Genomic DNA, 27,925 nt, shown 5'->3' with positions numbered 1-27,925 from the left:
TGTATTTTCTAGGTCTTGCCATTAATTCATCGGAATTTTCAGAACCGTGCCAAAGCATTTAAACCTGTTAAGTTGTGACAAATTCAACTGACTTTTATAGAACCCTAGGCTAGTGGCTAGAATTAAGTGAAAATCACACAAGTCAGCTGAGTTTCTATCGAAAAAAAACCAGCAGCTGGCAGCTGTGCTAAAATCCGAGTTGCCCTAGAGCAAGATAAAATGACCAATGTGTTGGAAATATTTTGCATTATGTAGCGTACGGCTTTGCCGATAATTTGGCAACGATAGAGGCTTGATTTGGGCCAACTATCCATTAGCCAAATAGCACGTGCAGTCCAATCCAAAGTGTTACTATGCCATAAAAACGAAACTCCTTTTTATAAACTGAAATAGATCTCTCTTAGCAACTTGTTAATATACCATTTCATCTGACGGCGTATTATCAAAGCGGATGTGCGTGTGTGGGATTAAATGATAAGCGAAAAAGTGCGATAAGTTTGCAGCAAATGAGCCAAATATTAAATACTGCAGCCTCATTATCGCTATAACATGTCAAAAATTGGTCAAAATCAAATACACTCAAGCACTTGAAGAATGAGTAATTAAACTGAACAAAAAAGCAAAAGCAACTTTCATATAAAATCTTGCAAATGCATATACATTGTATAACAAATGCAGCCAAACAAATATTTTCAAATAGGTTTCAGATAAGGCTGAATAATAATTTTATTTTGAATTTTCTCCCTTGACTTCCTGTCCAGATTTTGTATCTTTCGTCAGCGTTTTCACTGCAAAGAGGAAGCGGTTGGCCAGCTTTATTACGCACAATTATTCTCTGCATACCCAGCATTATGGGGAAAATGATGGAAAAGAAAAGCCATTCCCAGCAATTTGTCATTGTTTGATTTTCTCTGCCCTTGCTATAATTTTTTTTTTTGGTTTATGTTTTATTTTTTTCACTATTTGGGGTTGGCAGCGCTACAATTTCGGAACTGGGGTTGCTGGCTCCCAAACAATTTGAGCATTTGATTGCTTTATTTCACTTTACAACGCAAATTGCTGGCTTTGTCTACAGCAGCATGGCCTGTGATACTTCCTGCCTGCCACGGCTAATTATGAACAATCAGAGATCGGAGAAGACAAGACGCGGATCTCGGGATGTTGCTGCTGCTGCTGCTGCAGTGTGTTGCACTTAGTTGCATGATTACATTTAATGGGCAACGCCAAAACATAATCATTTCGATTAAATAATCAGCTACTGAAGCAAACCAGAGTCGGCGGCAAGCACTCTTCGCACATTTGCACCGAACAACAGTCACTGCGGTGAGTTGAACGCCACAGCACTGAGAAAAATTGGATTAGCTTAAAGCCAGAATGGCAAATAATATACGAGTCATAATATCAGCTTGTATGTAATAATTCCACACAGATGATTTTGGGTTTGATTTTGCTGGCAAAGCATGCTTGCAAAGCATAGTTTCCCCTATGAAATGGTAGTAATATAACATAATCTACAGATAATTTTTTGTCAGTGCAGTGCAAGGAGCCCGCCTTGTTTGTAATTATGAAAGTTTTTCTCTTTTCGTGTTTTCCTCTCTTCCCGAACCGTTGAACGTTATGAACTCATTTGTGGCAAAGTCAGGTCTCAGCTCTGACTCAGACTCAAACTTGGACTCGGATCGCATCGTATCGCATTGGATCGGACCCAATTCATTCATAGCCACAAGCTATAGTTGCTACATATAGTGTGGCAACTGCTATCGGAAGTGTTGCCGCTGCTGCACAAGTTGCTGCCGCGGTGAAATGTTGTTGACCACAAAAGTGGCTTGAACCTGAAAACGCCTTGCAATGTGATACAAAAATGCTTTTGCTTTGCTGCGCAGCACAAGCAAAGCGAGACTAGTTTTACACCAATTTCCGGCGCTGCAAAGGTTAAAGACATTGGCTCTATATACAAAAGGGAATTTTTTCTATAGCCTTAATCGCGCTTTAATGTGGCAATTGCCGTTTGATGTTGCTCTAATTGAAAATGGAAAAAGCCGGGAAGAGTTATTGTCAAGATCAAGTGGAAAATTATGGAAGACGTTGGGCGTTGAGTGAGCAGTGAGATAGATTTGTGAGATTTACGTGGAATTCCTGAAATATTTGTAGCCCAAATATAAATCTCAGCTGGTTTAAGCCTTTTTCTTTGGTTTCTAAGCAGACAGCGAATAAACACACAAAGCGAACATTTTTTTTTCACTTGTTTGTGCGAGGTTTTTTGTTTGGTTTAGATGTTATTATTTTTTTTTGGAGTTAATGTTTTTTTATCGGTCTTTGCGGGTGTTCTGTTTATTTTTTACTGCAGGTTTTTTGTGGGTTAGCAAGGCGAAACCTTGAACAAGTCTGTCAATCTTTTTTTTTTTGCAGCACATGCGAGTATTTAATTTTTTATTTATGGTACGCAATTTGTTTGGTTTTGGCTAATGTTTAAGAATTTTTATTAGCAGCGAAGATAAATCAAGTTGGCAAATGAATTCCATTTCATCTGCGTGTCTGTTTTTTTGCCAGATTACCAGTAAAGCATAAAGGTAAAACACATTGACTTTGCCTTTGGACCACTTTTAAGCCATTAGCTTTAAGTTGTGCAACTACCAAAACTATGAGAAAGTTAACAAGCCTTTCGAATGAACTCTTGCTTATGCATTTATCAATTGGCTCAAGGTCCCGAGTATTTTTTTTTGTTGGGCCTCGGTAAACGTTTTTGCATCTCGCCAAACATAATTCGATGAACCTGTTTTTGTCTACGTTTACCTTTTATTCATTTGGCTGGGTGCGACATTTTGATTGATTTAAGGTGCTTGAAAAACGAAGAAGCCGCAAAATGGTTTTAGCCATGATTGCGCTGATTACGTGACTCTGTCAATCGATTTGTGCGCAAAAAAAAATGAAAAGAAAAACAAAACTCGGGCCCAAAACTCTTGGCCCATATGAATGAAACGCGGCCCAAAGCAGCCAAAAACGTTTTGCTTAGTTCGTGAGTCGGCTAAATAAAAACAGAAAAAAAAAACACTCATCGTGGCTAATTTTTCATGAAGGTTTTTCAATTGTTTGCTGCCTGCTGCCGTTTTAGCCGGCTAAAGGCCTCAATTTGCTGTATGTGCATTGAATTTGTAATTTAACATTTTTCTAGTGGCCATTTTGGATTTGGATTTTGCTGGTTTTCTTTCTAATAATTTATTTTATTAAGCGAAAAATATAATAAAATGATGCAGAGATGCCTTGTTACCAATTTGGTATAATTACAATAAAATAAAACAATAAATATCTTAAATAGCTCTTCTGAGCTTCTGAAAACCTGTCCAGACTTTATAAGTTCCCACCTTTCTATTGTTGCCCAAGTCCAGCCAGCAAAAAGATAAAAGAACCTGAACTTTTAAGCAAGAAAAAAACAAAAACATATCTAAAGATTATGCGGCATATAAATATTAATAAATAATGTCAGAATATATTAGAATGGCTTACAACGCGTGGAAGAAGAAGTTAACGAATTGCGCAATAGCTAAAAACAATTCAAGTGGCAACTTGACGGGCATTAACTGAAATTGCTTAAACAATTACTGGAAATGTATTTAAAGACTTGAAAGCGTAATTGCCGAACAAACTATGAAATTGCCCCTTCTTCAGCCTGATAAAGTCACTGCCCGTGCGCTGAATTAGTTGAGAGCCGACTTGTTTGCACAGAGGGGGTTAAAAGCATGGGACAAACAAGTATATATAGATATATAAAAATCAGTTCACGTCTATAAAGTTAAATAATAAAGATATGACGTATTTGTAGAATCGTGTAGATCGTTTTGCTTGCAGAGCATTTGTCTTGTTTAATTTACTTTTGATTGCAGACAATGTTTACTTGGCCCAAATGAAGTCTATAACCATATTGTAAAATTATAAATATTTGTGAATTTAGTACAGATGCAAGTGAGACATATTATATATTATATGCACCCATCTTAAACCCCCCTCCCCCCTACAAACTACGACCCTGTCACTCGTGAGCTATATCAGTTATATATATCTGATCACGCACTTAACATATGATGGCTGATAAAAAGCACTGAGAAGTCGTGGATGAGGGAAAAGCGTCGTGTCCTAGCATTTAATTGGATTTCTGTTATAGCCATTGTCAGTTGTCCAAGGCAATTAGAGCTCGAGCGATAGATATTGCCTATTTTGAGCGGCATTTTCGCATAAAGTCGACAATTTAGGGCTTCGTGCAAATCTCAATCACGCCCTAAATGATGGCTCTACGCTATTTTTCGATCGTCAAGTGGATCATATGTACATATCACAGAAAATCTAGAGAGTCATAAAAGAATTCATTCGAAGGGGGCATTCGTTGAAGCGTAAACTACGTTGGTTAGCTGGCTGAAAACAATTGATTTCAATTTTAATTAACACCCCCATATTGTGGCCACGCCCACCGCCCCTTCGGTTTTAATTGGCACTTGCTCTTTGGTGGTCGAGGTTCGCTGAATCTTAACCCCTTCGAAGACGACGAAGTCAGCCAATGGCACAAATTAATGAATGAAATTACAATGGAAGGGAGGGGGCAGTGTTTTTGGCTAATTACTATATGTACATCATCGAAGGGGGTGTGGGGGGTCAAGCCGGGCTAACTAACATTTTTCCTAACAAAACACATATATTTTACGCATGTTGTTTATTCAAAATCAGTAGTACTAGAACATCATAGATTTGAGACTTCGTCACCTTCTATTTGAATATTTTTTTTTTTTTTAGCTTCAAAGTTCCATGGAATTTCCTGACTCATGTCTGCTTATTCATTCCCAAAGTTAAGTTAATTTACTTTCTGGCTTTCCTGCTTCCAGTTACATATGTTATGTACATACATATTACATATGTTACATACATTACAGTATGTCAAGAAACTATTTACACACTGTGTAATAAGTTGAATATTTCACAGTGTGAAAGAATAAGTTGAATATTTCACAATGTGTAAACAGTTTCTTGACATACTGTACATGGCTCCATTATCTATAAGATATCCATTCATTCATAGAACGCCTACACATTTGCTCCCCCAGTTGTTTTTCAACTTCCACAGCCGCCCACCCACTTGATATTTCTGCTATTCGTTTACTTTACATTACATCTGTGGATTCTGTTTTTTTGCTTTATATTTCAGTTTTTTTCTTATTTTTTTTTGCCTCTCTCGTCATCGTCGCCACTTAAACTTGACCTTTATTTCCATTTATTGCTTATTACTGCACATTGCCTTAGTATTCCCATTGTGTTTGTAGATGATCCAGTTGTGGCTGGTTCTCGTCGCCAAAGTTCCTCAATGGGCGCCACCCACTTGCACTTTGCATGACTTTCAACTTGAATGGTGACAATGTGTTTTCAGTGGTTACATAACCATTAAAGTATCACCAGATAAGCAGATATGATATAGTATTCCCTTAGCCAAAGTTCCATCGTTTTAGTGGCACTTGAAGAAAACAATTCTCTGCTCATTCGATTGATGAAACCCACATGGCGATGTACGATGTATTTTGGAAAACAGGTGGCCGCGATGTATCTGTATCTGCACCCGTATCGTATCTACATATATCTGCCGTTGCAGTGTGTTCTGCTTTCTTCTGGTAATTTCCACACATAATTGTTGCGCAAACACAGACTAACTGACTGAAATGCTAAGAAAAGTCAGCTATTACTGAATATTAGCATGGCCGAAAACAATCTTCAGTCTGTTTCGGTGTTGTTTTCCCTCAGTTAGCACTCATTAAATATGCAGTGGCATATGAAATTGCGCATAAATCAGAGACTTGGCTTTTGCTTTCTTGTGATATATGATAGCTGGATGATATATGAGTGGGCTATTAGTTTTAGTTCTTTAATGATTCATCTGGGAGTGCTGGCTTTGAGTGCTGCTGGGAAATTGATTGTCTCGATGCTAATAAAAACTGGAATCGATGAAGTCCGACTCTTTGTTGGCATGAAAAGGCAGAGGAGCAGACAACAGATGAGGCGTCTTAGAACATGGACAATGGAAACATTCCATAAAAATTCCTAAATACGGCTTAAACTTAACGTTTGCTTTTCCCCCACTCTTAGTTCTTTTTTGTTTTTTTGTTTCCTAACTAAGCGTTAAAACATTATAAATACCAGTTGTTTTTTGGTGCCCAGACGGCGGAGGAGTTCTATAATCTGGGAAACCAGTTTTCGGATACCGAAAATTAACACGATGGCTGCGGGGATTTGGATTTGGAAACAAAAAACTTGCATTCTTTGATCGGATGGAAAACTGACGACTGAAAACTGAGAATGAAGCCGATAGAGAGATGAGATGCATGTGCATGGGACTGGTTTTCCCCTGCGGTCGGCCTTTCGCACCTTTGATGTTGGTTTTTTAATGCCCTGGAAAAGGGGGGTTGTCCATCCAATAAGGTCTATGAGAATTTGATTTCATATAATCGAATTCATGGAATTTTTTAACCCAACTTTTGGGCGCGGCCTGGCCCGGCGAATGATCAATCAAGTGCAGCATCAGTGGAGGCAGATGAATACCTAATGAGTGTGGCTACGACAAAACACACCCAGACGTGAATACATACATACATATATGAATACCCACAGTCGTAGACCCAAACTGGTTTAATTGATTCAAATGAAGACGACGTCGGCGGAGATGGCGACTCTTGAATGACGTTTGTCCGGCTTTGGCTTTGCCTCATTCCCTTTTGTTGCCTTTTATACGGATTTCAGTAATACTCGTATGTAAATCGAACTCCCCCCTTCCCCCTCCGGTAGCAGTCATCCCCAGATAGAAAAACGTCAAAATAGAAAACTTGCAAATCACATGCAACAATTGATGTCGATTGTTGCCGCTGCCGCTGCCGCTGGCGTGTCATGCAACGTTTTGTGCTCGCCCTTTTGTGGCTGCACTCGTGCACTTTGTTTGTGTTTGTGTTTATAATAACCCCTCGAATAATCCCCCCACCACCACCCTCATGTTTGCGGATCACTTGTCAGTCAGGGGCGTTCGGTGCCCCCATCACATTGAACCCAGCACTACTCACCTTTTGGTTGCACTCACACAAAGGGTATTCATCCGATCGAATTCCAAGCACATGAATCTTGTGAATTGAATAATAGATGTTAGTTTATTAACAAATATATTACATGGAATTGTTGCAGGTCACTATTTGGTTTGTAAAGAGCATTAAACAAAAGTGCATCCAGCATTTTATTAACTCTATTTACAAAAGTTCGATCTAATCATCATTACACGGTTAATCAAACTTGTTCTATTGCGGATAATTGCAATTAATTATGATGTTGGAAACGTTAATGTAAATGAGCCATTTACGTGTTCTGAAAACCTTTTGATTTGCAGTGTTATCTAGGAAAAAAGCAAACATTAATAGGTAAACTATTTGTTGTTAGCAATTAAAATTGCTATGATTGGGTTCACTTATTGTTTGAGTTTTCGTTTGTTTTAAAATCTAAATTATCAGAAAATCTGTACAATGAGTGAGGGCATTAAGAAATCGGCTTATTGTTCGCATTCTGTCGCTTAATTCTGTGGTCAAAGTTGACTGACAGTTCCCATGTGAATGTCAATTGTGTGCCCTTCTGACTTTCAGTTGTTTTCCATTCAATTATTAAAATTAGCCCTGCTCTCGCTAATTGTCGAAAGATGCAATTAAAGCTGCTCAGACCAAGTACGAGACAGATGTAGAGATAATAGTAATATATAGTGAGGAGGAATCGATGGTGGGTTCACCACGCACACAGAAGAGACTATCTTTTGTCTAGAAATCTGAGAGCAGGTAGCTAGATATGTCTAGGGTTTGTGCGCCATTAAGATATTAACGAACCACCCTCACAATTCGACGGACGGAAGTCGGTGCGGTCATAAATACCTAATCTTTATGGGCAGTGGGAATCAAAGAACCTGACTTGTTTATGCCTCCTGCCCAAACCCCGATTCCCGATGCCCGATTCCCGATGCCCGATTCCCGATTCCAGATCCCCGATCACCACCACTAACACTAATTACTTGTCTCGGTCGGCTGGGGCACAACAAGCCAGACATTCCTTAGCCCAAGATCAGGATAAGATGCGTGCAAATGCCTCGAAGTCCTGTCCAAAGGCATTCAAATGCAAAAGGTAGAGCAGTCGGGCAGCCGAGGAGCCACTAAATAAAATCATTAAAAATAATGAACGCACTTCCGTTGCAATTGTCGGGGTCTTAGAACTTTACACAACATTAAAATGAAGCAGCCAGCCAAGGGGAGAAACCACAACATCGGCATACAGTGAAAGAAAATTGGGTGGGATTTTTGAAAGGATTGGTAAGATCTTGATTTTAAGGTGATCATGCTACAAAGCAACTCAAAGGTGTTGTTACCCACAAGACACAAGACACATATCTTACTGATTTAGGTTCAGATAGGATCAGTATTCTGATAATATTATTATTTTTTGTGTGTAGGGAAATATTCTCGTTGCTGGCCGCACAAATTAAAAGGTGGAAATGTTCCCTCCCCGAAACTCAGAGCCCAAGTTGTTGTCGAACTCGTTGGTGGTTGTTGGGTTGTTCGGTTGTTGGGTTGTTCGACTGTCGTGAGTGGCCCGGCAATTGCAATTACATATGTAAGATTGTTCGCAGATGCCGCCGAGGCCCAAAAGGAAAACGATGTGGGGGCATCGTGGAATGGAATGGAACGGAAATAAAACTCACTCCCCATCTCAGTGGCCGTAAAAACAAAGGCCATGCTGGTTACCACTTGATTGTGGGGGCTGGACGACACATATAAATTATCAACGACGCAGCCCCCGACCTAAACACAAATCCCAACCCATTGGAGCCAGCTAAAGCCGGGGTTCTGGGTCTCTAGTTATGCATAGATACAGATACAAAGATACAGATACAGAATCGGAATCATGAAGGTTGCTGCCTCAGAATGGGCACGACTACAGGTACAGCCTACGCCAAGTGGATCTCATCGTTTATGCAATTGGTTTATGGGCCAGATATTTTATACTTTATTGCAATCGATGGGGACGAGTTGGGGCTTGAGGTGCAAGGAAAGTGCGAAACTGGAACACCTACCTAGTGGAGCGTGAAACCATTAACTTTTTAGCTAAAAGATTGGTGGCAAAAAGCAGTACAGCTGAAAATATCTAGTTCCATTAAAGTTTGATAGGCTTTCAACAGAAATCTCAAACACTTTTCGGTATCAATTCCTAAAAGTAAGCATTCCATTTAACTTTTCGACATCTGTTTGTTTGGAATCTGAACCCATGTAAATAAATAAATGCATTTCAATGGAAAATCAGGTGTGACGATTTCCAAAGGTCAAGTCGCGATCATTACTCAAAAAAATTATTATTACTTTTCGTCAGGGAATTTATTTGTTTACAATAATAATAATAATAACTTGTAAATTTACGAATATTAAAGGTCAAACTTTAATCAATCTTTGCATAGCCTTTCAATGGTCATAAACAACTAGGCAAACACCATCAGTCACCATCGCTCACTCAATATTCTTGGCCATAAAATGATTGATGAAGGTATCGGCTAAATTCTAGGTGAACCAATATGATAATTGATTGTAAAATTTAAATTTAATGCTCGAAACCTGCTGAGTTGAATTGCATTTGCCAGACTAACAGTCGAATCACCGCAGGGGGAATGGCAAGTCTGGTGTGATACCACGTCCAAATTGATTTACCATTCTGGGGTGCCATCATTATATCTGACCCAATTGCTCGCGGGGAAGTGTGACACATTTCTGGTGGCAAAGATCAATTTGGTTTGGCCAATGGAAATGGACCACAACGTCGCCGGTTCCGTCGCATTGGTTTCGCTGCTGAAAGTTAACTGGGAATCGGGGAGTTGGAATACGAAATGGAAGTAGAAATAGAAATAGGTATGGGTTAGTTGTTCATCTGTCTGTTTGTTTACACAACTGTTGAAACAGTGGCAAAGTGCGGAATCATGTTGCCGCATTGTTTGGTCGCGCATTTCTAGTTTGTTTTCCTTTTCTTATTTTTTAGTGAATTTTTTTTCGTGTGATCATTTTGCTTTATTAGCCCGTACTCTCTTCTCGGCTATTTACCCAATGACAACAGTTTTGGATGGCGCTTGGCCGAAAGACAAAAACAAGGTCACAACCAGAACTTTCCAAAACAAAACGGCTACAAAAAATAAAAATAAAACGAAAAATACCAGAGGAGATACGCCGCCGAATCGGCTGGAGAACAAACAATTAGTCAGGGAGGGGCACTCGCAATTTGTATCTGTAACCGGGAGATATTCGCACCTTTTCACACTACCACTTCTTCTTCTTCTTCGTCTTCTGGGTTAACGTCAGCGTTAACCCGTTTGCCAAGCCAATTACCCCGCCCCATAACCCAGCATGAATATCGCTTAAGACAGAATAAAAGTGCCTCGACAATTGCTTGATTCATGACTAAAGCTTGTTGGGCGAAAGAGGAAAGCGACGAAACAGCACAGCCTACATAAAGTATCTCTCAGTATATTGTATCTTAGTATCAGTATCTCTGCATCTTGTATCTCGAACTGTGGCTATGTGACGCATCTGGTGGGTTCCCAGTGGAGGAACTGCAGCTCGAAGCTGCCTCTTGATTGCTCTTGATTGGCCTTTGTTTTGCTTTGTTTTCCAAACGTTGTGCAAGTTTTGATTTCGAATCGACTCGACTCGCCTCGCGTTTTGATTTGATTCGATTTCGACGAGAGTGTTTATTTTCATTTTCAATAAATCGCTCCATAATTGCACTCCGGGGGGGAGGGAGGTATTACTAAACCCCGCGATGTGAAAGCTGCCGTCAAATTATCTCATTTCACGAGGCGTGTGAAAAGCGCTTGTGATCTTCGCATTTCCAAATTGATATATCTTTTGTGTTTTCTTGAAATATTTCATTTTCATCATTTCTTTCGTTCATCTCTCTTGCAGGCCCCATTCCGCGAAACACACCTAAAAAGAAGGCTCTTCAAGATTTGTGGATATTTTCAGGTATGTATGTGCCATAAACATATGCCATAAACATATTTTCATATCAAATTCCGAAAAAACTCAAACGGGGAGAGTCTCTAACAGCAAGTGTGGATCACCCATGACTTACATGTGTACATATGCTATTTAGTTTAGTCCACGTCCCAATCGACTGCAGCTAAGTGGTTCGAACACACTATTCATAACTCGGGTGCCATTAAGCTGGAGGCACGCAAACTTTCGCACGGCTCACTGCTCGCATTGAGAACCTTAAATATGGGTCAATTACTCATAGAGTGTGTGCGGGGAAAAACAAATTTCTTACATAACTCTCGACGTACTACCATTTAGTGACCGTTAGGCAATGCAGACTGCAAGCTATAGGGTATGCGATATGTTGGGAGTTCAAGAAATGTAACAAACTAGTTTCAGGCTTATTTAATAAAGACTTATTAATCAGGTATTTGATACTGAAAAAATCATAATTCATTTAAACATGATAATGGGTAGCCATTAGTCTGTACCTAACTACACCTGCTGACTAGATTTAGCCTTGGTCTTAGTGTTATATATTAACATCTGTAATATCCATCACATTAATTCCATTTATCATAGATACCACTGTTAGGTAGCCATTAGTCTGTAGTAAACTGCACCTGCTGACTAGATTTAGCCTTAGTTCGGTTCTAATTGCCGCTAGTCATACTCGTATTCGCATATGGATCCGGCGGACTCGAGCCTAACTGTTGAGTGGCAGTTAAATGCTAATTTGCCGGGCTGACTGACCGTTGCTGACTGCCGGTTTTTTGGTTAACTGCTCTTGAATCTTTACTGTCTTTTAGCGCAGAATCGTTGGTGCTTTTGTGCGTCTTAATTGCACCGGGAAACCCATTTAAAGAAGTTGGCCCTTTTAGCCGCTTGCCTTTTTTTTTGTGCTTTGCCCCATCTCGACGTTTTTCTGCTGTATCGATTGCAAATCCACGCACATGAATTGAGGTCGCTGGAGATCAACGATCTGTATCTGAATCTGTATCTGTTTATCTACCTGCTCGACTTTGCTCTTGTTTTTGCTCGACTCTAACTGATCGATACTTTTTGTGCGCATCAACTTCGGTGAGAGAGTAGCTCAGAGTAGTGCAGATACAAGATGCAAACTTGTATCTTTATTAAATCAAATAAATTTGTGTTTTTTGGACTTCATGCTCGGCTGCCTCGAGTCGATAAGTTCGTGGATTTCATTGTTTATAACAATGTGAATTTGTCAACGGAAACGATCTGCGACATCGACAGCCACGAGTAGCAATTGCTCACATGCAATGAGTATAATTTGCTTAGATCATAAATTTGCGTCATTTTTGGCTTGGCAATGTATCTGATAAATCGTATCCGCTAAAAGTAAGCCACTTATATGCCTTTAATTACAATATTTCCATGTTTAAATTGGCTGTACTAACTTCTAATTGAATTTTTCCTATTTTACAATATCTTAGCTGGTTTTTCTAATCGTCTTATAACAACAAATCGGATTAATAGACCACTGGATTAGCTGAAATGAATTCAAGTTTAAATGAAATCATATTGAAATCAAGTTGAAAGAAAGGGGTGAACTTTGAACTTGAGCTAACAATAAACAATTCGGTTTGGCCAAGCCCACAAATTTATTGACAATTTCGAATACCTCTCCACTCATATGCAAATTCGAATTGGTAAACAACCTTAGCAATGAAATGAATGAAATGCGAATGACAAAATATGTGGTTTTAAATCAATAAAACTCGTTGCTGCTGTGATTCCCGGATTTCTTACTTAATTATATTTAAATATGATTAAATTTGTTTGTTTCAAAGGGGTTTGGCATCAATGAAAATACCATTTTAATGAGCCTACTTAACTTAAGAACTTTGAAATCATATATCTCAAAGCTGCGAAATCTTAAAGACTTTCCACTTTCCTCGCACAGAAGCTCCGTTTAATTGGCTTCACTTTTACTCATATCGCAAAGAATCTGAAGCTGTAGTAAAAGTTAGCCGTCTTATCTTATACTCCGTCTAATTTCTTGGGTTTTTTTGTTTGTTTTTGGTTTTTGCGCCGCACATGGACATGGAAATGGCTGTTCGGATATTTCGGACTCGGGTTTTCACCTGGTGGCGTCACGTAGTCATTTGGATGGACATTTGACACAACACCTGACATGTCAGTCCGTCGTTTTGGGCACAGTGAGAGTTTCGGAAGCAAATTCTTGCAGTAAAAGTAAATGCGATTTGGCCAGAAAACGAGCTCAAGTTCGGACAGCAGGTGGCAAATTGTTTTGGCACATGCCAAGAGCCAAACCAGACCTGTCTGGATGGGATTCGCCAACGAGATAAAAATAAAACCATTATAAATTCATTAACCAACCGATTCTTTGATAATTATAGTATGCTTGAACGGTGGGGAGGAAGGGCGGTGCTTCTTCTATAAGTTTTCGTGAAATGTGCGTCAGCAAAAAATAAAAAAAGATCACTTCTTTATCCCCCAATCTGCGTGATTCGTTTGATCTGGAGAACAAACTGGCCAAACCACAAAGAATGGCAAACGGCAAAAAGTAGCAAAAGTGCCGCAGGTGATAAGTTCATTTATTTATCTGCTATTCCTGTGCTATGTTTTTCTTTTAATTTTATCCGACGCGTGCTTCTTGAGTTTTGTGTTAATTCGTAATAATTAATTTGAGAACTTGCAGAAGCCGCAAATGAAGCGAGGCTAATAAATAATTTATGAATCGCGAACACGACAGGGGAAGACCGGAATTTCCCAAATGCAAAGAAATAACTTCTAAGAATTAAAGGTGCCATTTAAATTGAATTAAAAACTGAAATCCCTGCTAATAAAAACCCATTAGGTTTTTTTCTATATCTAACTATTTTTGCATATTACTTTATATTTATAAGAATGATATCTGAATATTCTCTAATAGAAAGCTTACCAAATGATCACGTAAAAGTTGATTGATAGTGACTAAACTGATTTTTCTGGTACTTTTTAATTACTGAATTTCTTGTTAAAACTCAGGAAGCGAAAGTTGGAATTTCTGCTTTTATATTGGTTTAAATTGCTTTGCGGAGCGTTTATTATTTTATTTGCCCTGTAAACTTGTTTTTTTTTTAGCCATTTGAATATTCCTCAATATTATTTATTGCCATTTTATTTCGAGCTATTATCGTTGCGCTGGCTGCACAATTACTCAGCCAAACGAGTGTGGCAACATCGGAATGCCTCGAATTGCATTTGGCCAAACACGGAAGATGGTCCACCCTAATCCTACTAGCCACATATTTCTGTTCGAATGTTGCGTGTGCATTGCACAGTGGGTTTGTGTGCCTCGAAATCGCGTTTGATGCAATTACCACAACTACGGCAAATCGCTTGTCACGGAGCTGCATTTAGGCGGCCTAATAACCGGAACGGGGTCTATAAATATAAAATCTTCGAATTGAAATGGCCAAAACCACTTGACAATTTGCTATTATCGGCAAGCTTTGTAATGTCATTTATTTTTATCGCACTGCTTAATTCTTACTCTTGCTTAAGATGTACTTTGTCTACGTTGTTTTGTTTCGTTTTTTTTTTTTTTGTTTTTTAAGGTAAAGCAAAGCGTGAGTTTAATTTGCCTTTGGCACGGCAAAATTGCGCATTTGTGAAATGAAAAGGTTTCTGACGCGGTTCTAAAAATGGCGAATTTATTACCCCCGACTTGCTTCGGACTCGTTTTCTAATTGGATAATCGTGTAATGGGGCTTTAAAACTCTTATTACCTAAGTATATCCCACAGCCCATAGGGCATACAGGGAATTAAAAGTCATATACTTTAGTTTCGAGATCAGTGGTTAGCATTTTCCAACTGCCTCGATTCACAAACCCAAGATGTTTACCGAAATCATTCGAATTTAATCGGATTATGAGTTTAATTCTTGGAAATCGAACAAAGTACAATGCAAACACTGGAACAAAGAGTGTTGATAAATAGAAAACATATTGCACTGTTGGTTTAATTGGTTAGAATATCTTTTCGTCTGCCGAGTAAATACTATTACTTATGTAATTTGCATAATGCCTCATTAACTAACTATTGGCTGCACGTTTTAAATTTGCAAAATAATTTGCATATAATTCAATGGATTATATTTACTTCATTCGTTAGTTTTGTGAAATGGACTCATTTGTGTTTTAGCGTAGTGCCAAAAGTCACTTATCAACGCATAATTCAAAAGCAAGTCACTTGACTTAAATTAATTCCATATTATTGTGCCATACATTTAAATAAACTTTTTAATTTGTTGTTGGTATTTGGCAATCTTTCCTTCGAATTAATTTCATGCGCATTTGCTTGCATTGAGTTCGTATTATTTTTTGTTCACTTTATTTATTTATTATTTTTCGTTATTGAAATTGGAATGGCAAGTGGAATTTGTAAGCAATTTGAACGGTAATTGAAATTCAATTCAGGTACAAGACGAGGTAAAATGAAGAGTATCAGAGAATGCTAAAGTCGACTATCAGATACCCATTACCCAGCATGTGGGAGTAGGCGAGAGATAAGGATATGCAAAAAATATAAAGTAAAAGAAAAGATAGTGATAAAATCGCTTTATTCTATATGTTACATATCTTTCAACGAATCTAATATACCATTCTACGTTCAATGGGTATAAATATCTAAATTTACTTTTGTGCGATGCATATAAATTGCTGGAGTAACGAAAAAGCTGGCTGAGAAATAAATGTTGAAAACAAAAATTTATTTATTCAGAACAAATTTAATTTTGACAATGCTAAACCGATTATCATATCTGTATAAATAATGCAAATATTCAATATATATGTCCTAAAATGCTATTTACTCATAAAGTAAACACATAAATCAGCAGAAATCTTTGTGTAAAAAGCAAGGATCGTTTTGTATTAATTCATATTTGTAAATGAAGCTGCTGTCATATCATGTCAAAAAATATACTTTTGTATTCAATTTGTATTTATATTCAAGCGAACCCTTTTTTGTGAGCCAAGGTTTCTTCTTTTGCCGGAGGAATGCATTTATTAACAAAAAAACCCAAGTGCTACATTTTGAGGCAGCTGCTCGACAGGCACAAAAATTTTCTCACGTAACAAGTACACCAGCCAGACATGGATCGGGAAAAACTTTTTCAGAAAACTGAAAAGTCCGACAAGACCGGACCAAGTAATTTACTTCGGCACTGAAAAAAAACGGAGATAACTTAAGATATTACATTTCAAACATGAATTTCTGATAACAAAGCTAATGTTTTATTTTGCAAATTATTTTTAAGCAATGTGATTGATTACTTCTTCAATCATTTTATCTGATTTATTTCAAAAAGTAGTTAGCAATAGTTTTTTCCGTGTGCCAAACAACCGAACAACTTGTTGTTGGCCAATTTTTTGGCGTCTGCGCAATCCATAAGAGGGCATTAAAGCCGCTGCTGCTGTTGTCCGATTCTAAATATCAGGCAAGGCGCGATTGCAAGTAGCCAGCAACTGAAGCTTGGCAAACTACAGCCTTGGCTAATGGCCAGTCAACGGCAACTGACATGGGCGATATCGGCCGGCTCTCTTGGCCGAAAAGCCGAGCTTTTTTAATGGCTCAGTGGCTCGGCGGCTCAGCGGCTGAGTGGCCTTTCCCTGCATGTGTGCCTGCAATTTGGCAGCGTATGACTAAGCCCTGCCCGCTTATCTTGGCCAAGAATTTGACTCTTGCTCTTTCAGTTGGCCACTACAGACCAAAAAAAAAAGGCAGAAACAACCAAAACGATACTGTGCCGGAATTTTAGTGGAAAATTTTCACACGAAATTCAACAAATGCCCGTTAATTGCTTGACAAAATAAACCTTTTCGCGAATAAAACGTCGAATGGGCCCGTCGATAAAGAAGCGAGCAAATAGTAAATAGCCGGCATTGGCCGGCCAAATTATCATTTTGCACAATCACCTCGATCACTTCGGTGTCAGACACTCACTTGTTAAGGGTGTCACCGCGAAACACCTATGGATAATTCATACATTACTTGACGATCGTACAATTGGTGAGAAGTATCCCAAAAATTTCAAGATTACACAATGAAATGCTGCAAATGGGGGAAATTGTCTGGGTTTTGATTTTGTATTGTAATAACATATGCATATATGTTATCTAAACGTCTTTGTTGCTACAAAACTAGTTTGTATTACCACTAATTGTTTGTTGGTTAAACTTTCGGCTAATGGATAATTGCCGCCTCCAATTATTAACAATTCAGTTCAATATATTGCTACATTTTTATGCCTGGTATTAGTTATCTAGGTGTTTTCCATGGGCAAATCAGAAACTTTTCCACATCGCACTCAATCATTTCATTTAATTTACGAGCAAATAGTGTACTATTAGTGTTTTCGAAATTAGTACATAGTAACCATTCTAATTGCCAGATAGAGTGCTAAATCACGTTTCATCTATAGATATTAGTTGGCTGTGTTTATGGCCGAACACTTTGTTTTTTCGGAAAATTTCCCCAATTACAGTTTATGACCAAATAAAAATCCACACAAATAAATGGGTTATCGTTACCATGACCAAGGAATTTTCCTAACAAACAAACTAATATAATATTTACTCGGCCAGTGGGAACTCGAATTGCTTATGCAAGAATTCCGCACCCAAGTCCTCATTAATTCACAAACATGTCAAGCAAGCAAGCAATAATAGTAATGATGCCAACCCTTTTGGCCAGACATGAAGTCATCTTCAAGTCCACAAACAATTGGCTAACGACGCCATACCATACCATCGCCATTCGATCACAGAATTGTAAAGTGAGTCCCTTCCCTAATGGCGGAAAAATGTTGTTTACCCAACAACTGACCATTTCGATTCCAATACCAATCCCAAATACCAATCCATTTGATAGTAGATATCTGTATATATATTTATATATATGCCATAGCGATTAATTTTCACTTTCCGCTCAATGGGGAGGATAAGCAACCAACCAGCCCAACCTGTAATCGTGTGTAATCGTTAACTTTTTAATGGATTCTGTTAGAATAACAAATTCGATTTAATCGATTTTTTGCTTCGCAGCGATTGCTTTACCAGTTCGACTTGTATTTATTATTAATCGATGACGCACACGACGCTCATCAATTGAATTGAATGTATTCGAGATGCTCCGTTCAATTCGACGATAATAACGCCTAATTTTTAATAATTCAATTTTGGTAGCACTTCTCTTTGTGGCTTCATCTAGTTGAAGTTGGTATTTGGACTTTTGTTACGTTTTCGTTGTTAGCATCGAGGTGATAAATAAAGCTGAAAATCGTGTCCGAGCGTTCTTGAGCCTTTTATTCATGGCATTCATCATTAGACGCCGTCATGATTTGAATGAATAAATAGATGACTCGAACGGGGGATGTGGCTCCCTGTGAATAATAAGGAGTTTGACCACAGTGAGCAGCTTACTAAGTTTGAAGTTACCAGAGTTCCGTGTTTGAAAAAAAAAAATACTTTGCAACTTTGTTTACCCAAACATTGGTTATAACCACTGGAGGATTTTACATATATATTTTAGATTTTTCGTTGCTCCAGGGAAACGCTTTCTCACAAACAGTTGGCTTATAAGTCCGGCTTAAGCCGATAATTGTAATTCCTTGGCCAACTTTTACCGCCTTGGGCTCACTGGATCCACTCATATACAAAAAAAAAAGATTAGATTGAAAACTTTAATTGAAAACAGCAACAAAGCCAGCATAAAAACCAAATCAAACTCGAAACAAAGTCAAAAATCCATTAATAATCACTGTGGAATCTCCAACAGATACTTCCTAATTAAATGGCTTTAAAACTGTAGCTGCATTACCATTAGTTTTTTATAATAACAACTTTTTTGTGGCAGTTAAAAATTGATGTTATTATTGTAATGGCTTATTAATAAATACTTAATTAAGAGAATGTTGAGAATGTTGTATTTTTGGTTCTTTTCGAATAGCAGGTGGTCTTGTAAGCTGCAGCTGATTGCCAAACCGAATTGTTGCAATTTTAGCAATGGAGGAGGAAACTTTGCAATGTTGCACGGCTGTTGTTGTTGTTGCTGCTGTTGCATGCTAGTGGCATTGCCATTGTTGTTGGCAGTTGTTGCAGTTGTGCAAACGCATACAAAACACACATTAGGCATCATTTTGCATGTTTAGCATGTTTTGCATTTTGCGATTGCCCAATTAACCCGCTTATATGGTATTTTTCTGGGCGCTAATAAATTTTCAAGCCTACGTAATGGGAAGGGGGTGTTTACGATGACAAACAATTTACATGGGACTCTTTTTTTTTTGTTTTGGCCCAGACATCTTGGCTGGCACGCCTACGAATGTGCCATTGTGTTGCTTACTGGCTAATAATGTTTGGCTATAATCCTACGTCAAAGTCGGATATTTATATGGGAACTTTTGCGCATTTCTCTGTTTGCCAGATAACGAATTATAGATACTATATCCGCAGTAATTAGCAAAAAACCAATTCGCAGAGCTTAACTTTCACCCCAAAGACGCAAAACAAAACACACATAATATTGCCTCTAGGGGCACTTTAATTGAATAATTTGTGTGTGCATAAATATTTGTTAAAGTCTTAGGCAGTTAATTCTTGCAAAGCTCCATTGTTTGTCTACCTAAAAGGTTTGTGTTGTTTTTTGTATTCTAGCCAGCAAATATTAATATATTATAGTTGAGATTAAGAAAAAGACATGCGGAGTGCAGTTCGAAATTTCGAACAACGTTTCATTGAACAAAAGAGCGAAAAATAAAATGCAAAATGTTAACAAAATGATGTCAAGGTATTCACTTTCAAAAGTAGCCAGAAATTTCAATACAAAAGGAGAGAGAAGGATTACGCAGGCATATAAAAAAATATATAATTTGTAAAACAAAAACCTGCTGCGGCTACTTCAACTCAATTAGCCCAACTACAAAACTTAAAAAAAAAAAGAAAAAAAGGGGCAGCAAAAACATATTGTGTTGGTTAAACTTTTGAGCCCCCCCATTAAAGTCGGGATCCCTACTACCCGTCTACAGACCCCATTAAACCGAAACACACTCTCGTAAATCTCACGAACTTCTGGCATTCGACACTAAACACACAGATTTTCAACGCAGTATCATTTTTCTCGAGCATTTTATTCTTTCTGCACACTTTGTTCCTATCTGTTTTTTATGGCACAATTTACTTTATGATCTGTCTATAAGCAGAATTAAAACAAATTGTTTGGTGTTTTTTTTACACTATTAATTGCCGCCCAAGATGCTGAGGCTTTAGTACCGAATTCGAGGGAATTTTTTCTTTATCGCAAATAAAAAAAAAAGGAGTAAAAGAAAAGGCAAACAAAAGTCAATGTCATTTGTTCCTTTGTTTCACTGCGAGATGAGAACTGAATTTTTAATTCGTTTCCAAAATGAGTTGCTAAGGAGGGTTATGGGAATGGATATATAATCGGGTTAGATGTTTGATATGGTGGCATTATGCGAGTAGAAGATTCTTGGAAAAACATTTGTAAACCCGTATATTTTATGATAAAGATACATATCTCTAAGTTAGGAATTTCACAGTTCAGAAACTCATTAGTATTAACGTATGTATGAAATACATTAAAAGATGATAAGTTCGCACTTTTCACTCTTGATTTCTAAGCTATCTTCATTTTCCGTTTACCCTCAAGAATGCCAATATAGATGCTGGCTTAAACCCGGTTTTGTCTGATTCTGAGGTGTGTGCTGCTATACAATGCTATACAAATTTATGCCATACATTATAGTTTATTCATTTGTTCAATTAAATGCATTCCAATGCGTTCGCACGTACCGAAAGGCTTCCTTCAACTTACTCCCTATATGACTCCTCCGGACTGCCCCCCATCTCGTCCAGCATTGCCAAAAGTTAGGCGACAACCGCACATGACACACATGCCCAAAAAAAAAAAAATAATAATAAAATAAAAAAAAAAAAGCGAAAATAAAAATACATCTGACGAATGCGAATTGCGAAACTGTTTAATTTAGTTGCGAGTCACTTTTTTTATCGTATTTATTTTGAGACATTCTTGGGTGCCTCTGAGCTGGGGCTGCAAAACCAGAGATCTCAGCGGAGAATTCAGAATTTACGATTTATTCGACCTGACATTGTGGATGGGTGGGGGGAGGGGGGTCAGGTTGGAAAACCACACACAGAGGAGCATGGCTAAATTGATATTTATGTGCGAGTGGGGCCCACACTAAGTAAACATTAGAATCAACTTTTCAAACTTGCAGTTGACACAGTTTATGCTAGACAAGCCGCCAACAACAACCAATCGGTGCACCTGAGCGCCGAACAAAGCTATGCGAATACAGTGGAACCTCTAGTTAAAGAAACCAATGTGCAAAAAAATTTGCGAAATATTAGTCTATTACTTCAACTTGTGTTATTAGGTTTTGATCTTTGAGAGAAGATTGGTTGCTGCTTGAGTAGGCTTCACTGTACCTATCCGCGGGTCCTCGTCGGTTCGCTCTTAACAATAATAAATTGCATTTTATGTTCAACTCTGCGGCTTGGCCTATTGAGAACTTTCAAGTGTTTGGTGCCCAAACAAATAGCTTCGATGTGGTTCTCCGTTGGCTTTTGCATTTTAAGCTGCCTGGGAAACACCGAATCCCAGGTCTCGTTTGGGAAACAAACGCAAATTTAGCTGTTAACAACCAAGAAAAAAAAGAAAATGTTTAAAAATAAATGTTGATAAATGACTAGGCACATTCGGACTGGGCAAAAGAAGTCGAGAAACCCAAATAGAAATATCAAATAAATAAATTAAAAGCGTTTATCTAATTATAAGATACGATGATCAATCAAAAAGCCAACAGATGTTGTTACCAAGGGAAGAGTAGCGGAAATACACGCGCATATGTCATATTAAGTAAAAGTCAGCTTGTTTTATTATTTTTTTTTTATTAATGATCACAGCAAATTACAGTGTCACTTTCATGTCATTAAATATTTATTGAGCTGGCACAAAGTTCTTCGTCGCCACTAATCACATTGCCTACAGAGGAAGTGCCTAAATTTCTCCCTCATCGAATGACTTACCCGCGCAGAGCTTGAACCGCTCCTGGTTTCCTTAGTTGGGTGTTAATATTTTGCACACCAAACTGAAACTGTCCACATGGCAGCACTTCCTCATTACGCTTTTTGCATCATTTTGTTCACTCTTCTTTTTTTATTTATTTATTTTTTTTTTTTTTTTTGCCAAGTGAAGGCATACAAAGTGTACTTTTCTTATAGGTATGATTTTTTTTGTGTTGTGCTTAATTTTCGCATTTCATTTAATGTGAGCTGGGTGTTTAAAATGCGCGCTCACGCACAATTCGAGTCTTGAAGACTTGCAATTATGGACAAAGGGTAAGAGACGACCATTCAAAAGTCCAGAGGCGGCGGCATAAATGATAATGGGTGGGGCAGGGCCGGTGCAAAACAATTATTTCGCCTTCTTTTTTTCTTCCCCTCTTCTTTTTTCGATTTTGAATATTTTTTGTTATATGTTTACCTTTTCTTACAAATTCAGCGCGCTTTCTTTGGCCGCTCTTGCAAGGCGGAGAAAACGGAGACGATGTCATTGCCCCAAGGGATCACTTCAGATAGTCATTGGTTAGATGATGGACGATGGTAGAGGGGGCGTAGGGCGATGACTACTGGGCTTTCTCACAATCGTTGGCATCTATGTTGGAATGGCTCTTCGGTTGACATTTGCATGAACATAGGAAAAGCGTAATGGTTGGTGGGGTGGAGTGGATTCAGTCGAGGGAAAAAGTGAAAGCCAGCGATTTTATTGGCTGCCCAAAGACACCTGCAGACAGCCAAGGTCATTGCATAGAAACAAACTCAAAGCTAATGATATGGCCACAAACCTAACCAATTGGCTTTTGTTCGAAGTGCTATTATGGGATATTGGAAATTGAATATTGCTTATGGAGTATCAACTGTGGCAAGTTCCTATGAATTCGCTGCGGCTGCGAGAATGGCCAGCCACTTGGCCGTAAATTACCATAAATTCCATTCCGCAGAACAGTTTAATATTTATAATTTTAAATCACGAGCACGACTGTCTGCACCTTTATAGTTGGCCATAAAAATCAGAACCGCAAAATGGCCACAGCGATTAGATTAGAGCCAGAACGCGCCTGCAGTTGGCCAAAGCACCTCGTCGCGATTAGACCAAGCAACTCGAAAGTGATGGATCTTAGAGGTTACCTTCCAGTTGGGTTAGTTACTTGCCCACCTTGGCCACTAATCGGTCCTCTAATCGGCCACGTACGTGAGAGTGATTAGGCTTGAAAATTGGGTTCAGTTCGATCGGATCGTTTGGGGCGAGGAAACAGAGGTGTTTGCCCAACTTTATTGTGTTTTAATTACGCTACTCACAGCGACTAAATATAGTTAGGTAAAGCGAATGGAAAATGTACTTTGTCGCGCCATAATTGCGAGGTTTTAAGTGTTTTCAAGGCATTTAATACTCGTACTTAATGGCTCTTGATAGTTGCATCTTCAAGTGGCGTTTTTAGCAAACAATTCGCCATCTAAATAATGTGAAAATGTTAAATGCGAAACGGAAAACTGAAAACAGAAAACAGTGGGGCCCGTGGTGGCGTTTTTCATCTACAAACAGAAAACAGTGCTACAAAAAATAGTAATTATAATACCTGATACCGTAAACATTTGCATATTGTTGTAAGCTGTGCGAAAACACAACACAACACGAGACCCAAAGGGAAAAAAACACATTACAGCTGCTGCCAAGTGTTAATCATGGGGTAATTTATTAGCCAGTTGACACTTTTTGGCCGCAGTTGCGGAAAAATTCACTCGAAATCGGGTGTGAATTGGTGGTAGTGTTGGGAGTGAAAGTGTGGCTTAAATTCGGGACTTAGCCCCCTAACACTCATTCATAAATGCGACAATAAAAGCGTGTTAATTGCATAAAACAAAAGATTGAAACACTCAAGTTCTGACCAAGTTCAGGAATGGAATTTACTTGACTCGTATGACAAACTCGTCGTTTGTCAAGCATTCAAAAATAACAACACTGTCATAAAATATGGAAAAATAACATATGTAAAATAATTGAATCATTGAAAATAATCATATGCCTCATAACTTGTGTTGCAAAATAATTTTAAGCAACAATTTTTCCATTTTATGTTTACTAAATGGAATTATTGGCTAATTAGTTGCTTATGACTAGTTATTCCCTTGTTTGTACTGCCCAATTGATACATTAATTAACTCATCTCCTGATTTCTTTTGCAGATCTTCCGTAACATGCTCTTGTCCAACGAATATTGATTGGGTACATCAGCAGCTCAGTCCGAAAATGGCGGCCAACAACGGTAACAAATCCACAATGGAGCACGATACCGAGGGGTGTGATGAGGTGGACTTTATAGTGGCCACGCACAACAATAACAACGATTACGAGGATTTGGGCAGCGTGAGTCAGGCGGTGATCAACACCAAAGTAGCAGCAGCAGCAGCAACCGCAGCAGCAGCAGCAACACCAAACAACGAACCAAACAGCAATACATTGAAAAAAGCCAAGGAGCGTCGCACCCTCTTCCATTTCGGGAGCAGCAGCAGCAGCAAGAAGCTGAGTCAGAGCAAGTCACAGGAGAGCCAGGAGGCGGGCAGTAAGGATGCTACGCCGGCGACAACTGCTGCTCCACTGCCGCCGTTGCCAATCGGAACGCCACCGCGACAGCATAAGTTCGTGAAAAGCAACAGCTTGGCCAGATTGCTGGGCAACACCTACAATGCCAAGAAGTTCGAGAAGCAGGAGCAGAAGCGTCTGGCCTCCGGATCCGAGGGCGGCAAGTTCAATACCTACAGTGGGAGGCGTGGACGTGCGGGTCCCTATCTGGAGCGATTCAAGCGCGTGTCCAAGGAGGATGGCGATGTGGCTGGCGAGGATGACACGGTGAGGGTCACGAACGTCATAACCCTGACGACGGACTCGCGGGATTTGCTCTACGGCAGCCGGCAGGAGCATGTGGGTCGCACTGGGGGCTATGACCAGAACGATCAGCTCACCTCGAAGGCGTATCGCACGCTCACCCGCAGTTTGGGCAAACTCTGGAGGCGCACACACAGCGTGGACATTAGCACACCCGATCCGGAGTTCAAGGTCTCGTACCTGGGCAACGTCCTGACCGGCTGGGCGAAGGGTGAGTCAGACATTTAATCACAATGGGTTTCATACTAATGTTGCATCCTTAGCAGGTGAGGGTTGTGTAGAGAAGCAGCTGAATACGCTGTGGCGGAACTACACCCAGCACTCCAAGCCGGACGTGATCATGCGCCTGAAGGTGTGCGCCTCCGGCTTGAAGGCCACCACCCGGCAGCACGGTCTCACGGAGTACTGGGCCCACAGGATCACCTACTGCTGCGCACCGAAGAACTATCCGCGGGTCTTTTGCTGGATCTACCGCCACGAGGGCAGGAAGCTGAAGCACGAGCTCCGCTGCCATGCGGTGCTCTGCAGCAAGGAGAAGATTGCCCAGGACATTTGCGATACCCTGAGGGTGAGTGGTTCCTACTGATCCGAATCCTGCAAGAGTGGAGCATGACTATCAACTGTTTTATACATGCATCTATCTATAAATTACGAGATTATACTTAAGTGGTTCCGTATTTCAAACCAAGTATACGCATGACTAACCATTTAAGTTTATCTATGGACTTTTTTCTTCCAATTTCATACAATCTCTATGCGCGTTTTCTTGTATCGCTTTGTTTATCAAAATTAACTTTTGCTATGAGAAATTAATAAAAATAAGTCTAGAAACTTGTCTCAACTAATATAAGCATGCTCCTCTTCCTCCAGAGATTAATATTTAAATCATAATGGATGTATTCAAATATATATTTTATTTTCCAGGAAAACCTAGAGAGCGCTTTGCGCGAATTTAAGCGCGAGAAAATTCTGAAGCAAAACGCTCGCTTGAGTTTGGCCAACGCCGTCTACGACAATCCGAGCTTGCCGCGCCGCAAGATCATGCTGAGTGTGGGTGGCAACAACTACAGACCGCCGCTGGAACGCTCCAAGTCCGCGCCCAAGCTGATGGCCATAGAGGAGGCCATTGGCGAGGAGGAGGGCGATGAAATCGAGGACACCAATGAGCCGGAGATGATGCCGTGCTGCCAGAAGGACTCCCTCTATCCGGCCATGACGCTGGGCAGGCGTCGCTGTCGTCGCGGACACTCCATTCGGCGTACGGGCAAGATACAGGCCTTCTCGCCCTGCTGCAGTTCGCACATGGCAAAGGAGTTGCCGCAGGAAGAGGCGAAGGAGATGGTGGCGACGAGCAGTTCCGCCAATGATGGCTCCGATTCGGACGACTTCGAGAAGCTGCTGAAGTTCGATACGACTTTGAGTAATGAGTTGTTGCCGTACTTCGACATGCAGCTGCACAAGAACAGCAGCCAGAGCATGGTGAGCCTGAGCGAACTCAAGGAGGAGGAGGGCGAACCGCTGAGCCTTCTGCCCACCATTAACAGCGATCCCAGCGCCGATCCGGAGGCGGACTACAATGCCGAAGATCACGATGTGACCGCGCCGCGACGCAGTGGCGTTTGCAGCGATGGCGAGGAAGACTTCCTGGACGATGCGGACGACCATTATTTCCGACATGCGGCCATGCTAACCATGCTGCACCGCAGCTCGATGAGGAAGATGCGGGCGGCCGATCAGACGAGTCTTAAGTACCGCCATCAGACGCAGTCATCGATCTCCTCCAATGCGTCCAGTTCGACGACGGCCAGCACTTCTGCGGCAGCGGGCGGAGGATCCGCTCAGCAGGGTCTGACCAGTCCGGACAGCGACGAGGGTTCTATATCCAGCGGCTGCGAGACGGCCAGCACAGTCACAAATGCCAACCACGAGGAGTACAACGGCAAGCGGGATAGCGATCCCGGCCAGCTGGAGCAGTCGCCGGACTTGGAGCTGGAGCAGGCGCAAGTGCTGGAGCAGATGATGATCTACCAAAGACTGGAGCAGCAGCTGCGCAACAACAGCGGCGATGCAACCAATTACAGCAGCTCGAGCAGCATCACCCTGAAGCGCAGCAATTCCGACAGCGACAAGCAGGAGAGGAGCGACCATCCGGATGACGACAACAGCGACAGCGACGAGAGCGGCTACGTGGAGTTCCAGGAGAAGGAGCGACCGGGTCAGCAGCAGCTGATCAGCGAGGCAAGCGTTACGCTGGCCAAGATTGCGACCGTCAAGCCGCAGGTACCACCAAAGCCGGCTCCACGTCGCTCGCTCAGTCTCAACGCGGCGGCCACCGGCGCCTCAGCGGGCTCATCCGCTGGCAAGGCTCCGGGCACCGCTGTCTGAGCGAAATGCTTTAATCACAACGGAAACCCGTCAACAAATTGTTATTTCTGCACACCCGTCAGCGACCATAGCAAAACACAAAGTGCAAGAAATTGAAATCCTAGTTGTAGGTTAGCCATTAGCACCTAGCCGTTAAGTCATTTGTTGTTGGTTCATCGAGAGGAAAACCTAACGATATTCCCCCATTTCCCATCCCATCATCTAAATCTGTGCCCCTTGATCCAAAAATAATGAATTTATATTGTACGCCTTTGTAAATAAATTAGTCGCCCTACGCACTGCATGTACTATATACATTTACACGATTGTCATTGATGAACTGTATCTTACGTATCAATATAAATTATTATCTGAACGGTGTGTGTGCTGCACAGAGGAAAGTGTGAACAAAATTGGTTAAATTATATATATATCATGTCAAAATTCGATTTATGTTACATTTAGAACGAGTTATAGC

At 40.1% G+C, this 27,925-nt stretch overlaps 1 protein-coding gene across 4 annotated transcripts in view; it reads left to right on the top strand.

Annotated features, from left to right (window-relative positions):
* The window catches only part of LOC6607079, a 33,079-nt gene extending 5,256 nt beyond the window's left edge, over positions 1-27,823 (top strand). For 2 of the 4 annotated variants that reach the window (XM_032720427.1, XM_002031831.2), the window contains 4 exons: positions 10,995-11,054; positions 24,384-25,294; positions 25,347-25,651; positions 26,008-27,823. In XM_032720427.1, the coding sequence (XP_032576318.1) occupies positions 24,448-25,294; positions 25,347-25,651; positions 26,008-27,468 (2,613 nt within the window). In that variant the 5' untranslated portion in view covers positions 10,995-11,054; positions 24,384-24,447 and the 3' untranslated portion in view covers positions 27,469-27,823. Of the gene's footprint in view, positions 1-10,994; positions 11,055-13,191; positions 13,430-24,383; positions 25,295-25,346; positions 25,652-26,007 lie in introns of those variants that run through there. The other 2 variants (XM_032720426.1, XR_004361974.1) reach the window with 2 other exon arrangements.
* Positions 27,824-27,925: the final 102 nt, after the last annotated feature.

Source organism: Drosophila sechellia, chromosome 3R (assembly GCF_004382195.2).
Source record: "Drosophila sechellia strain sech25 chromosome 3R, ASM438219v1, whole genome shotgun sequence".
Lineage (NCBI taxonomy): Eukaryota > Metazoa > Arthropoda > Insecta > Diptera > Drosophilidae > Drosophila > Drosophila sechellia.
The sequence above is the reverse complement of the archived record's forward strand: the minus strand, read 5'-3'. Positions and strand labels throughout refer to the sequence as shown.